At 39.9% G+C, this 13605-nt stretch overlaps 1 protein-coding gene across 3 annotated transcripts in view; it reads left to right on the plus strand.

Moving 5' to 3' along the window:
* Positions 1–13605, plus strand: part of PPP4R2 (protein phosphatase 4 regulatory subunit 2) — a 39374-nt gene that overhangs the window by 15508 nt on the left and 10261 nt on the right. For all 3 annotated transcript variants that reach the window (XM_084633041.1, XM_084633042.1, XM_084633040.1), the window contains one exon: positions 8239–8409. In XM_084633041.1, coding sequence (XP_084489167.1) covers positions 8239–8409 — 171 coding nt within the window. The remainder of the gene's footprint in view (positions 1–8238; positions 8410–13605) is intronic.

A 13605-nucleotide genomic window follows, 5' to 3' on the forward strand; every position in this document is an offset into this window, starting at 1 on the left:
TGCGAATGCCCTCTTCAAACTATTTTTGACACACTGTACAATGTTGCTTTACTACTTGAAACTGAAATCAGCTCATCCCCATTTTTTTCCTTTCTGATTACTATGCTGACTTCTTACAGGAATGCTTCAGGTGCTGAACTATTGCCATGCATTGATCTTTTCTAAATATGACAAATGAAGAGGGTTTGAGCTTTTGAAAAATAATAAGCTTCATAGACCTATCAAACAGCCTACCTTCTTTGATAGCCTCTTGTAAATAGATGGATTTTAAGGGTCTAACTTTAGGTATGCAAATTGTATGTCTAATTTGTGCACGTAACTTCCACAGTTGAATTAATTTGATCTACAAATCAAGTGTGTGTGTGTGTGTGTGTATGCAAATGACTCGGCTGCTTGATTGCATGTGAAAATTCTTGTGTGTTCAGTGTTGGTATCTAGGAAAACCAAATTTGCACCCTCAAACTCTTGAGGTAGACCATGAAAGTGAAGTTTAATAGCTTTATCAGCAGGTGCAGCTAAAGCACAAACAAGTTAGGCTTGAGTGAGGTGATAAAATATTTTTTAAAAAGATTCAGAGAAGTTGTGTGTTCAGCAGTTCTTCTAAACCAGGAACTTATTTTGTTTGTAGCATTGCTATCTAGATCAGGGGTGGGCAAACTTTGTGGCCCGAGGGCCACATCTGGGTGGGGAAATTGCATGCAGGGCCATGAATGTAGGGCTGGGGCAGGGGGTTGGGGTGTGGGAGGGGGTGCATGAGGGTGCTCAGGGCAGGGGGTTGGGGAGCAGGAGGGGTGCGGCAGGGGGTTGGGGTGCAGGCTCCGGCCCGGCACTACTTACCTGGAGCGGCTCGGGTGGCAGTGGTGCGCAGCGGGGCTAGGCAGGCTCCCTTCCTGCCCTGGCTCCGCACTGCTCCTAGAAGTGGCTGGCACCACGTCCCTGTGGCCCCTGGGGGAGGGGGGATGGAGGGCTCCATGCACTGCCCTCGCCTGCGGGTACCTTCCCTGAAGCTCCCGTTGGCCGCGGTTCCCCATTCCTGGCCAATGGGAGCTGCAGGGGTGGTGTCTGCTGGTGAGGGCAGTGTACGGAGCTCTCTGCCTCCCCCCCCCCACCCCCGGGGGTGGGGGGGCTCCAGGGACATGGTGCCGGCCGCTTCTGGGAGCGGTGCGGGGCTCGTGGCACCACAGGGCTGGCAATCCCCCTGGCCGGATCCAAAGCCCTGACGGGCCAGATGCAGCCTGTGGGCCGTAGCTTGCCCACCCCGATCTAGATAAATGGCTTCCCTTTCAATGCCCGCATGAAAAACCCCTGTTCCCAAAGGTCCGGGAATGACAGGTTTTCTGCCTCTAATCCTATCTGTTGGTGACTCCTCTTGTGTTTTTTGTTACAGCTAGTTGCTATCCCCCTCTGCTGTCAAGAATGGGTTACTGCCATCAACAGCAGCCCTGGTCTGCCTCTGTGCTAGATTTTTTGGTTGCTTTTCCTCCTTCTCCCTTCAACCTAACAGTTTTGGTAGGGAGATAGTCCTAGGAAGATTTGAGGGAATCTGGGGATGTCTTGTCTATGGCTTTTATAGTGATTGATCTTTCTTTACATAGGGCTCCACTTCAAAGGGGCTTCCACTCCTGGCTCTGTTCTGTGAGCCTGCAGCAGCTCAGTGGAAAAGAATCTGTAGCTGCTAGAGGCTGTTTTTCCGGGGCCAGGACTTGGCATTTCTTGGTACATAAAATCATCTTCTGCAGCTTAATCTGAATTTGGCACCTATGGAGAAGAAAGAGTAGTGAACAGGTTAATCAGAGGGGAAGGAAATGTTTAACATGACATACCGCTAATGCTGCTTCAGCGTCTGGTGATGGTGGCTCCTTTTGATCTAAACGGCGAAGGGATGGCCCTGGCTCCAGTGTTCGCTCCCTGTCCTGCTCTGTTTCTCCTCTGCTGCCTGTCCATATCATTCACTTTGGGTTAGTCAGTGACCCTGTTCCCACCCTAGCAACAACTCCGACTCCCAACCAGCTTGGATACCCGTTTCCCTCTTCAAAATCTGTTTGACTCAGATGAAGACCTTCTCCCTAGCTTCTCACGGGTCCAAAACTTATGGTTACCAGGCATCCTGAGGTCTTCATCTCTTAAGACACTCAGTCTTCTTTTGACCTTGCTCTTTCTGCAGCCAGGTCTCACTCTAAGGGCTTGTCTGCACTTAAAACAGTACAGCGGCATGGCAGTGCTGCTGCAGCTGAGCTGATGTAGTGCTTCAGTGTAGACACTACCTGTGCCGACAGGAGGGGTTATCCCATTTACCTAAGTAATCCACCTCCCAGAGGAATCTTCCCTTGACCTAATGCTGTTAATATGGAGATAGACCTATTTTATAGAACTGGAAGGGACCTTGAAAGGTCGAGTCTAGTCCCCTGCCTTCACAGCAGGACCAAGTACCTTCTCTTATTTTTGCCCCAGATCCCTAAATGGCCCCCTCAAGGATTGACCTCTCAATCCTGGGTTTAGCAGGCTAGTGCTCAAACCTCTGAGCTATCCCTCCACCGGGGACTTAAATTGGCTTAACTGTGCCACTCAGGTGTGGACCTGAGCGACGACGTTATGCTGCCCCAATTTTCTAGTATAGACTCAGCCTTTAACTAGAGAAGGAAAATATTAGCCAACTGCTTCTTGTGAGGGATCAGGTGATTACCATTTTCAAGGGCCATCAGTAGAAAAGGGGAGACACTTCTGCTTGCCCTTGAACCAGTGTGTGACAACTAGTCACATTTTCCTTCAGGATGAAATAAGTGAGCTGGTCTACCTTACTCGTTCCATCTTAAAGACAACAGATCCTTCTATTTAGTTCCCATCAGTCCTCTTAACATGGAGTGAGAGGAAAACAGGGAAAGAAACATTCCTGAAGCCAAAAATCTCTGGAAAAGGATAGACTCTGAATGTTGCAATCTGGAAGTGAAGAAGTCCAGTTAAATCTGGAGAAGATGATCAAGTTTTGTTTGGTCCAAAAGATCAACTTCTCTCTCCATCTCAGCCAAGATTGCTAAACAGAAAAATCTTGATCCCAGTAAATGGAGTGAGAATTCTTGACAATTTTATGGGCCTGAAAATTAGTAGTACCATAAAGACGGCTGAATTTTCCTCCATTACCAAGCAGCTGTGGTCTGTATAATTTCATCTTGAACATGTTTTCCACTCTCTGCTCCTGTTTCATTCAAAATTGTGCAAGATCCTTTAGACATAAAATGAGAACAGGGATTCTAAGAGCACAGCATGTGATGTTATCATGTGTCTCGTTTGCTCTGTGGACTTAAGAGTTGCTGTTGGTCCATATCAGTCTGTTGCAGGAGTACCCTCCAACTACGTGGATAAACTGCTCCATAAAGTTCAAAATGGCAGCTCTTCGACAGGATTATCTAAAATTCCAGCATTCTCTAGTGTTTAAATCACAATATTAGCGATCAGAAGATTGAAGTTATATTCCTAGTTGTACCAATGACCTGTGTGTCTCTTGGACCAATTACTTAGCTTTGCTTGTTCTTCAGTCTGTAAAATGGGAATACTACTTTCTGCTTGACAGGTATTTTGTCGACTGTTTTGAGATTTTGAATGGAAGATGCTGTTAAAACTGAAATCAGTATGATAGCCTGGAGAGGTGCAGTGCATTAAAATAACTTAAAAATAAATTAAAACCAAGTAGATTTCAGATTCAACTTGTAGGGAGAATTTCTGCCTTGTGCTTTGAAAATGTGATTCCCATTTGCCCAGGTGGCACCAATATTTTCTGTCGTTTCAGGATTTTTAAAATGACGCAGGGCACTGTTTTCAGCCCCAAGGGCATTAGACTTCCACTATTAACCTAGTCCGTACATATTAGGCCACATGGATCTGATATCTGTCTACAAATAATTGAGAACCATTGATATTGTGTGAAAGGATAAGTAGTAGTAGTTAGTAATTGAATGAAAATAAGTAAGGGAAAATTAACCTAGGTTGGAAGTAGGGGGAAATGGATCTGTGAAATAATCTTTAGTGCAATATTGGAATCTACTTTCATGGGCTAATATTGTGTAAGGTGTAATCCAGGCATGGGGGTGATTTAATGGGTCTCTTCTGTCTGAGTTTTGAGATTTTTCTCACTTATTATAAACATTTGCTATTTATTCTAAAATCTTCTGTCTCTTTGAGTCTGTCATGGTTACAGTTTTGCAGAGTCTGGATGCTTGCATTGAGGGTTAAACTAAAAAAAAACCCCAAAACCTAAAATAGAGTACATTGGAAATGATATGCTACTTTTGCTTTAGTATTATGTAGCTAATTAGAGTGGTAACAAACCGAACAGAATAATAGTTTGTTTGATCTATGCCTTGTGTTACAGTGCTGGTTCTGGCGGGACCCAACTGAGAGTGCCAATTCAGGACAAACTACTTCAAGCAGGGCAGTTACAGCCCAAGGCTGGGTTTTTTCCACCTCTAAGGCAAACCAAACCAGCCAAACCGAGCAGACTTTGGTCTCATCCCACTGGCTAACCACAAGTCACGCAAGCAATTCCCTTAGACACTCCAGTTTACCAGCAGTGCCACTCGTTATGGGGACAAATGGTTATGAAAACCAATACCCTAGTAAAAGAAAAAAGGTTCTCTTGATCCCAAAGGACCAAACCCAGATCAATATACAAAACAGATCTTACCCACAAATCATGCTGTTGCCAATCCTTTAGAATCTAAAATCTAAAGATTTATTCATAAAAGGAAAAGAGATATAGATGAGAGCAAGAGTTGGTTAAATGGAATCAATTACATACAGTAATGGCAAAGTTCTTAGTTCAGGTTTTTGCAATGATAGAATAAACTGCAGGTTCAAATCAAGTTCTGGAGTACATCCACAGCTGGGATGGGTCTTTCAGTCCTTGGTTCAAAGCTTGTGTAGCAAAGTCCCTCCAGAGGTAAGAAGCAGGACTGAAGACCAGATGGAGGAGCTGCAGCAGCTTTTTATATTCTCTTGCGATGTGGTCGGTCTTTCTTTCTTTCAAAGACGAGCTGTCCATCACATGGCATGGAAAAACCTCAGAGTTCTGTCCATAGGCAGTCCCTGCATGCCTTGCTGAGTCATAAGGTGTCTGCCTTCTCTCAGTGGGTCCATTGTATATCTGATGGACCTTAATGGGCCATCCAGCAGGCTAGGCAGATCTGACACTAACTTGTCTGGGGTGTCGCCCAGAAGCGTAGCATAGGTTTGAAATACAGATAGTATAGAGCCAATATTCATAACTTTAACTACAAAAATGATACACACATGTAGACAGTGTAATCATAACCAGCAAACCATAACCTTGTCTGAGACACATTATTTAACCCCCTTTATACAAGATTTGGTGCCACTACAGGACCTTGGTTGCAACCATGTTCTGTATGGTCCCAGTTCAAGTCAATAAGGTGACACCCTTGTCATTTTAGGATTTTTTTTTTTCTTTCCCTTATCTCTGCCCTTGTGTTTTTGGTATGGGTCTTTCTCTATCCCACCCTTTTCTAGTTGTTTCCATCCTCTTTCTTTTTTGGGGGGGTTGGGAGTGAGGGGTAAAGTGTCTTTTCAAGGTGTGTCACTCACTTTTAAACCCAGTTTATCCCTTCTATTATATTTTAAATAAAAGAACCACACATTATTTCAAACTTTGAATGTTGTTGCTCCTCCATTTTTTTGCCCTTAATCACGTTTTAAAAAAAGAGCAATCCTTCATATCAGAATCTCTTTGGGAGGGGAGCTTGAATTATATTCTCCCCTCTTCAAGCCCCCACCATCTTTAGACCTATATTTACTATGTCTTGTCTTCCCTCTTGTCCTTGATTATGTAGAACTCCTTTTTCCAGCTGAAGAGGGCTAAATGTGGCTGTCAGTTAGCCAGAATCCTATAAACCACACCAGTAGGAGTAGATTGAAATGTATTAAGATAACATTATATTCATCAGTTTCGCAATTCTACCTGCACTGCTGAGGAAGTGCTGTGTTATGAAAAGGCCCAAAACTTCTCTTTGCAGTGCAGGTTCTATGTGATGATCAGTGTGGAGAAGCTTATTCAGAACCTGCCCATAATATCTGTAGTAATTTTCTGACGCATCCTTTTCTAGTTTTTTGGCAAGCTCCAATACATGGAAATTATTCTCATTGGCATCAAACTTAGATTGAAGTTATATGGTAAATAGCACTTTAAAAGGTTCTCTATAAAAGTTGTTTAAAAGAATTGTGTAAGTTTTGAAAATGACTTTCATAAATATGTTCTATGTCTGAATCTTTAAGCACCGACTAGTCTGGGAGACAGATGAGCTAAGGCAGCAAAAAAACATTATCTTCTTTGTTGTAAAGTTCTCCTTTCACAAATTAATATGGAAGCATGTAACTTGAGCCTATTCTAAAGAGACACTTAAGACCAGTAACTATGTAAGAGAATGGTTATAGTATGTACATCTTTTAGGTTAGCACAATTCTAGTCTTTTAGCCATAGTCCTATCTTACTGTCAATACCTTGGCAGAGTTGATGTTGTAGACTGGAGGAGAGCTGAATAGATAGTATCTTGTGAGGCAGAGCTCTGACCTTGCCTCAGTGGGTTCCGCGCTTCCTGGCAGATTATGCTAGCCTCAGAGGCCAGTATATCTGTCTTCTACTACTCTGCTGTACCCAACTGGCCTGGGTCTGTCACACTTGCGTTAGGCAAAAAGGTGAAGGCAAAAATACTGTTCACACCAAGGTGGTCGTTTGGAAGTAAAAGATTAATATATCCCAGCTCAACACAAAGAGAAAAACATTTACTCCCATATTTCTTACACAGGTGCTAGTGATTCTTCTGTTTTAATCTTCCACATGAATTACATTATAATTATTTTAGATAGCTATATGAATTAAATATGGACAAAAATAGTCAGTGTTATGTTCATCAGTGTTAAGTTCCATATTATTTATTCGTGGTAAGAAGCACCTGGAAGAAAACAGAGCCCGTAATCTCCCCACTCCCTGCAAACCCTCCCACCAACCTCATTTCTTGATCACTGTGGACACCATTCTGCCTTTCATCCTCACATCCAGGCTAAACCTAAAATCTTGCCAATTCTTTCTGCACCACATCTATAAGATATGGCTTTTATCTACTCGCATAGCTGAAACTCTCATCTAGGCTCTCATCTCACATCTTGATTACTGTAACGTCCTTCACTCTGGCCTTGACAAATGCAGTATTGCCCTGCTTATATCTGTTCAGAATGTTACTGCAAATATCATTTTCCAAGCCTATTGCTTTGATGCTGTCTCCCCCCCCTTTGAATCTCTCTACTGGCTGCAATCTCATTTAACATCAAACGTAAGTTGATTGTATTCACTTTCAAGACCCTTCACAGTGAACCTCCGCCCTACCTATTATCTCTCATTCACTGTCTGGATGTTGATGCTCACCTCTGATCAAGCCATGATGTCTTCCACTGTCTACTTGTTAAATTTTCAAACAAGCATATGCATGCTTTCTCCTATGCTTCCGAACACCCGTGGGAGGTGCTTCCTGTAAACATCTGCAAAGCTATCTCATTGTTAAGGTTATGCTTTAGTCACGGGTACTTTTAGTAAAAGTCAGACAGGTCATGGGCAATAAACAAAAATTCATGGCCCGTGACCTGCCCATGATTTACTATATACCCCTGGTTAAAACATGGTGAGCTCCTTGGGACAGGGACTTTTTATTTGCCAGATGCAGTACAAACAGAACAATGGAGTTCTGGTCCATGCACAGGGCTCCTAGGCCTACTATAATATGAATAATAATTGGGATTGCTGCCCCAAAGTGCTAAGTGTTCTACAAATGTAGAATAAAATGATCCATGTAATGAAGAGCTGACAATCTGTCAGTAACGGAGTTGCATAACTAAGAATAAATTTATGTTCAGGTCTTCTTCAGGACTGCAAAAGAGCTTTTGTAAAATATCGTATCTAAATTTATGTATGAAAGTGGTGTTAACAGCCTTCTCGTTGAAGATAAAATGTTTAATTTTGTCCTGTCTGCTGTCCTTGGAATAGTCTTCAAAAATGTCTCTCAGTTGGTTGGCTACAGTAAACTATTTGTTGCTTAAAAATATTAAATCTTTGAACTACCTGGTTATAAAAATTCATGATCGTCTAAGATTTTTTGCTTTGATCTAAACAAAGTTATAATATGGATATTTTGCATGCGTCTTAAGTCACTTGTGATTTTTTTTTAACCTTTAATTTAGGATTCAGTGGTCTCAGTTTAAAGGCTATTTTATTTTCAAACTGGAGAAAGTGATGGATGACTTCAGAACCTCTGCACCTGAACCAAGAGGGCCCCCTAATCCCAATGTGGAATATATTCCCTTTGAGGAGATGAAGGAACGAATCCTGAAAATAGTCACCGGATTTAACGGGTATGTAATTTTTAATCAAATCTCATTTGTTTTTAAACAATTTTTTTCTCAAGGCTAGGCAATGTATCATCTTTCATAGATGACCTTCCAGTCTTACTGTGATTTACTTCCACATCTTCATTCTGCTCAACACTTGCCGTAGACAACTTCAGGTACAAATAAATTGGTGCCTATCAACTTAAACATATTTTATTGTGATATCTTTTAAAAACCAAAGTCCAAAATCTGTCTTTTAATGATTAATCTAATATCTTGTGACATTTGTTAGTGTCTTCAGTTGTTTTAAAATCTGTGATTAACTTTTTCTTTAATGGACATTGGTCATGCAATACAAAAAGTATACATAAAAAGAAGCATGTTGATAGAAATCTATTTCTATCTAAAATCAGATTTATTTTAATCCATTTTTAGGTGCTTAGGTTTTTTTTAATAAACTGTAACCATTTGGTGTTTGTCCCCTTAACTTGCATCTGGCAGTTTGGCAGCTCATTGAGAACAATGAATTCTGTGACACAGTGCAACAAAGAGACAGTGTATCTACTATGAATTGTTAAGCTACAGATTCAGATTTGTAGGTCAAAAAAACAACCATGTGTTTACTGGTTGTTAAAGTATACTTTTAGCATTTGAATGATTACTTGTTTGTTTCTCTAGACTACAAAGTGTATTGTTTCTTGCTGCTTATTGCTTTTGTAAAAGGACTTTTTTCTGAAGTTCACTTTTGTTTCATTTAAATAAAACTCTTGTTTTTCATGGGCATCTACTCTCTTATTTGCTATTTCTTTGTAACGGCTTGATAGCACTTTCTTGAGCTTAAACTGAGTCACAAATTTATCATCCAGTTAATTAGTGTTTTGTTCATTTGCACCAACCACTTACCTGCTGTATTTTCAGCTTATCAGCAAATGGACATGTTGTAGCCTTCCTCCATGTTACCCCTGAGACTGCTAGCTTTAAAGGACTATGATGACCCCTCTTGAGATTCATATGCTGGAGTTAGATCAGTGGTTCTTACCGTCACGTTCCCTAAGACTGACGTTATTTAAAACATGGATTGTGCTTCAGAATTGACTCTCTTGAAATAAATGTTTTTGCATGTTGAAAGTTTCAAGTACTTTCATATTCAAATTTCTCACTTAAATGTGATGCCAAGAATTTCTACCATGAAACCTACAAATGGTAACATGATGTCTTTTATTCTGCTGGCTGGTATTAATAGTAGTCTAGCTTTAAGGAAGTAAAAACTTGTCCTAATGTCTGGGCTTTTTGTTCTATTATTTCAAAGCTGTTTTTTGCTTATGTTACATAGCTTACCTAAGCTCGTAAACCACTCAGAGGAAATGAACAGCTAGGCAACCACCAAATCATATAGTTCAAAGACACACTTGACAAAACTTCTGGGTGTCTGAGCCTTTTGCACTGTTAAAATACTGTGGCAACAAAGCAAAATTTTTAAAAGTGTTACTTTAACGCTAAGGAAGAACTCCCAATGCTTTCCTCATGTGTTCTTTAAAAGTGGAAACCAGCTAGTGTCACTAGATGGAAAAACCGGAAGACGTATAATTATTGCCTTTAAACAAATGCTAAAATTCAAAACTTTTCACAACCAGGAATGAAATAAACCATGTAGCAATTCATATATAACTTTGTTCTAACGAGGCTATGATTCTGAAACTTCTTAAGTAATCATTGTCCAGTGATTTGTATCTAAAGCAACATATAACACAAACAGGCTGCAGTTTGTACAATCTGATACCTGATTTGCTGTATCACTATCAGTTAATTAAATTGATTCAGTTTAACAAATTCGAGACCAGTTCTACACTTAGGCCTGTACTACACAGCAATACATATAATTCAAAGGCTTAAAAATATGGTATACGTATCCTGCTCCATAAAGCCCATGATTCTGATAAATCCCATGAGAATGAAGACCTTAGCAATGTACTGTTTCTGTTGGCAAAGTAAAAAATAACACTTAAGTTACTAGAGTTGTTCCATAAAATACATGTGAATTTTTTGTTAATGTGATGTTAGACACTCGAACGTAAATAAAACTCAATTCTGTGTCCTCAGGTTCATCAGTCTCTATTGTTGAGCTATCCTTTCCTGCTCCTGACAACCAGGCAGCAGCAACCAATCAGATGAAGATTTCATATCACCACTACAACACCAGTATGTTCTTGCCTCTGTCTGTCAGGCTCTCCTACAGACACCACTTCTCTTTTAAGAATGCAGGGTTTTTTCCTCCCTCATTGGGATAATGGATTCTCTATTTTATCTATACCGTTGCTGTCACTTAATGAACTCCTTGGAAAATCTTGACTCCAGAGAGCACCAGTTGCCCAGAGCAGTTATTTTCAGGCCTTTTACCATTTTCGTTCATGGATCTTCTTATTCAGATCATTGCAAGGTAGCCTAACAGAAAATGTGGATGCTTATTGTGACCCTGACCTAACAGGGTTTTTCCTGTCCTTGCTTCTAGGATGCATAAGATAGGAAGAAAAAGGGCATATTTAATCTTTCCTCTTCATCCGTAAAGAAAGACATCATGCAAAAGCAGTTACTAAGAGATGATTGCCTTCTCTGGGTAATCAGTGACTTTGGATTAAATGGCTTTGACAGACAGAATAAGTATGCTTTTTCTTTCAGGTGGCTGCATAGTGACATGGCAGTGCTTGTTTAAACCCAAAATATCAGTTTGTATCCATCTGACATTGTATGGGTGTAGGGCCAGATTCTCCTGCCACATTTAAGAAACTTATATGCCAAAGAGACTCTTAAGAAGTTTCCCATGTCCATTTTCCCCTTTCCTAGTAAATTGTGAATACTTCCAAAACGAACCACTGGAGGTGTATGGCTCATGGAAAATTCTTTACAACAAGAAGTAAACTCTTCAGTAGTACAAATAGGGTTAATTTTCAGATGTATTCTTTGCACTCTTGCTAGTCTGAGTTAGGTTCTGGCTTTTCAGCACTCCTTCCAACACACTGGTGAAGGTATGCTGTCTGTCTGTCTGTCTTTAAATAGAGGTAGGCTTCCTTAATCTTTGATATTTTTGGATGAGTACTGGTCGTCAGTTGTGATTATTGGGTTAGGAGGACTTTGTTTTTTGGGTACCTTACAGAAATATCCATGTTAGAATATACAAATTTTGTCTTTGCTCACCTTTATAACAGTCATATGACCAACTAAAGGAGTTTCTCCACATCTTTTCTTCAGTCCCTTTTTGCTTAATACACTACAACATGGCTGTCATGATCAGGCTCTCTTTACAGCACCCTGACCAATGGCACTGGGAAGTGCAGTTCTGATCATTTTCACTTGATTATGGAATTCCTAATCCCTTTGCTCACTTGAAGAAATTTTATTATGCGGTTTTTGCATGGATTTAACTAAAAGAGTTTAGAAACCTAATTAGTAAAATAGATGCAACTTCCTCAGTACACTCACTCTTAAATTCGTTTGAATGTCCGTGCACAAAGTTGCACTGATTTTTTTTAAAATTGGTTTAAAGCCACACCTTTAATTTTTGTAATATGTACTTGTATATGACTTTTACATAGTTCACTGTAGCTGAGATGTCGTTGCCTCTGGAAGTCTGCAAATTAAAAAAGTCGTCAAAAAACAGTAACTCGATGTCAGTTTATTGTAAAGCACATACTATGATGTGTGGTGCCATCTACTGTGCATTAAACAAAGTTCGCTATTTTATAGATGCTTTGAAGGGAACAGTGTTGCTGTTGGCCAGAACACAGATTATAGTGTAGGTTAAAATAAAAAATTGGAATGTACAATTTACTTTGAAGCTGCAAATCTTGCATTTTATGGGGTTTGATATCACCTCAGTAAGCTGAATGCCACTGAGTTTCATAAACTATTTCATATGTTAGTCTTTCAAATTGTATTCCAAATATCCAATAAATATTAAAAATAAGTTAACAAGATTCTACAAATTTTCACTTTTTTTTAATATGCTACTACTTAAACTATAGGTCTTTGTAAATGGATGTTTAAGCAGACAGGTAATTTGAATTTACTGTTTAAAGATTAGCTGTTACAACCTTTGGTAGTCTAGTACTGTTCTGTCCCTCCCACCACCCCAAAAAAGTACCCAAAAAATAAGCAGCAGTTATATCTTTATGCAGCTATGCACAGGTTTAGATATGCAGTACATATATGGGTGAGTTCACAAATCAATTAACTCCTCCTGCACACTTACCAAGATTGGAGATAGGAAGAGTGAGTGAAACTACCAACAAGGGGAGCAAATTGAAGAGTCTGTCCATGGCAGAGGTTTTCTGGTTTAGCATCTCTGTGAGTAAAGTCATTAAACACCTTGGCCAAAACTTGATGAAACACCAGGTATAACTTAATCCATAGCAAAGATGTTCTGAGCGGTATTAACAGGAAGTGAACCCTCACAGTCTCAAGGACATTCTCATTGAGTAAATTGAACCAAAAGGAATACATGAGTTCATTTTAGTCGAACTATGTAGGGAACCAAGTTAGAAAAAACAGTCTAAATATAATTTTGGTCGATGGTAGGCAGATGAGGGGTCAAACACCTGGTGGACAAGTAAAATATGCCTGCCATAACATTCACTAAATACTAAATTCCTTCCTTTCAACTTACTTTTTTTGATATAAAAGAAATTTACAGTGAAGGTCTGGTCTGGGAATATTCTTGTCCTCTTGTTTTATCGCTCCTGTAGCCTCACATTTATTTAATTCTCTACCATTTGAAGGAGCTATGTACTGACCCATAAAGATTAGCCTGTCATACTGTCTTTTTGTTCTTCAGGAGTGAAATAAAGATGAGATTCTGTCATGGTTTAGGTGTATGATAATAATAAATATTGATTAATCCACAATACAGTTGATATGCATCATCTCTGAGGTATTTGGAGGTAGATATGTTGACAACATGCCAAACATAGGGATTTCTCCTAGATTCTGTTTTACAACATACCTCTTAGTTGTTTCAGGTTATGGTTTATATACCTTCCACTGTACCATAACACATGGTAGAATCTGCAAAACACATTAAAATGGGTGATATTTAGTCTGGTTCAATTTCTGTTTATAGGAAAGGCCTTGGCCCTTAAGAACTTTCCAGTAGAATTAATGCCAGTAACTACTCTCACTGGTTGAACATGGTTTCTTCTGGCATATTCTTGGTGAAAAATCAGATCA

This window comes from Lepidochelys olivacea (assembly GCF_965140295.1).
Source record: "Lepidochelys olivacea isolate rLepOli2 genome assembly, chromosome: 7".
In the NCBI taxonomy this organism is placed as follows: Eukaryota; Metazoa; Chordata; order Testudines; family Cheloniidae; genus Lepidochelys; species Lepidochelys olivacea.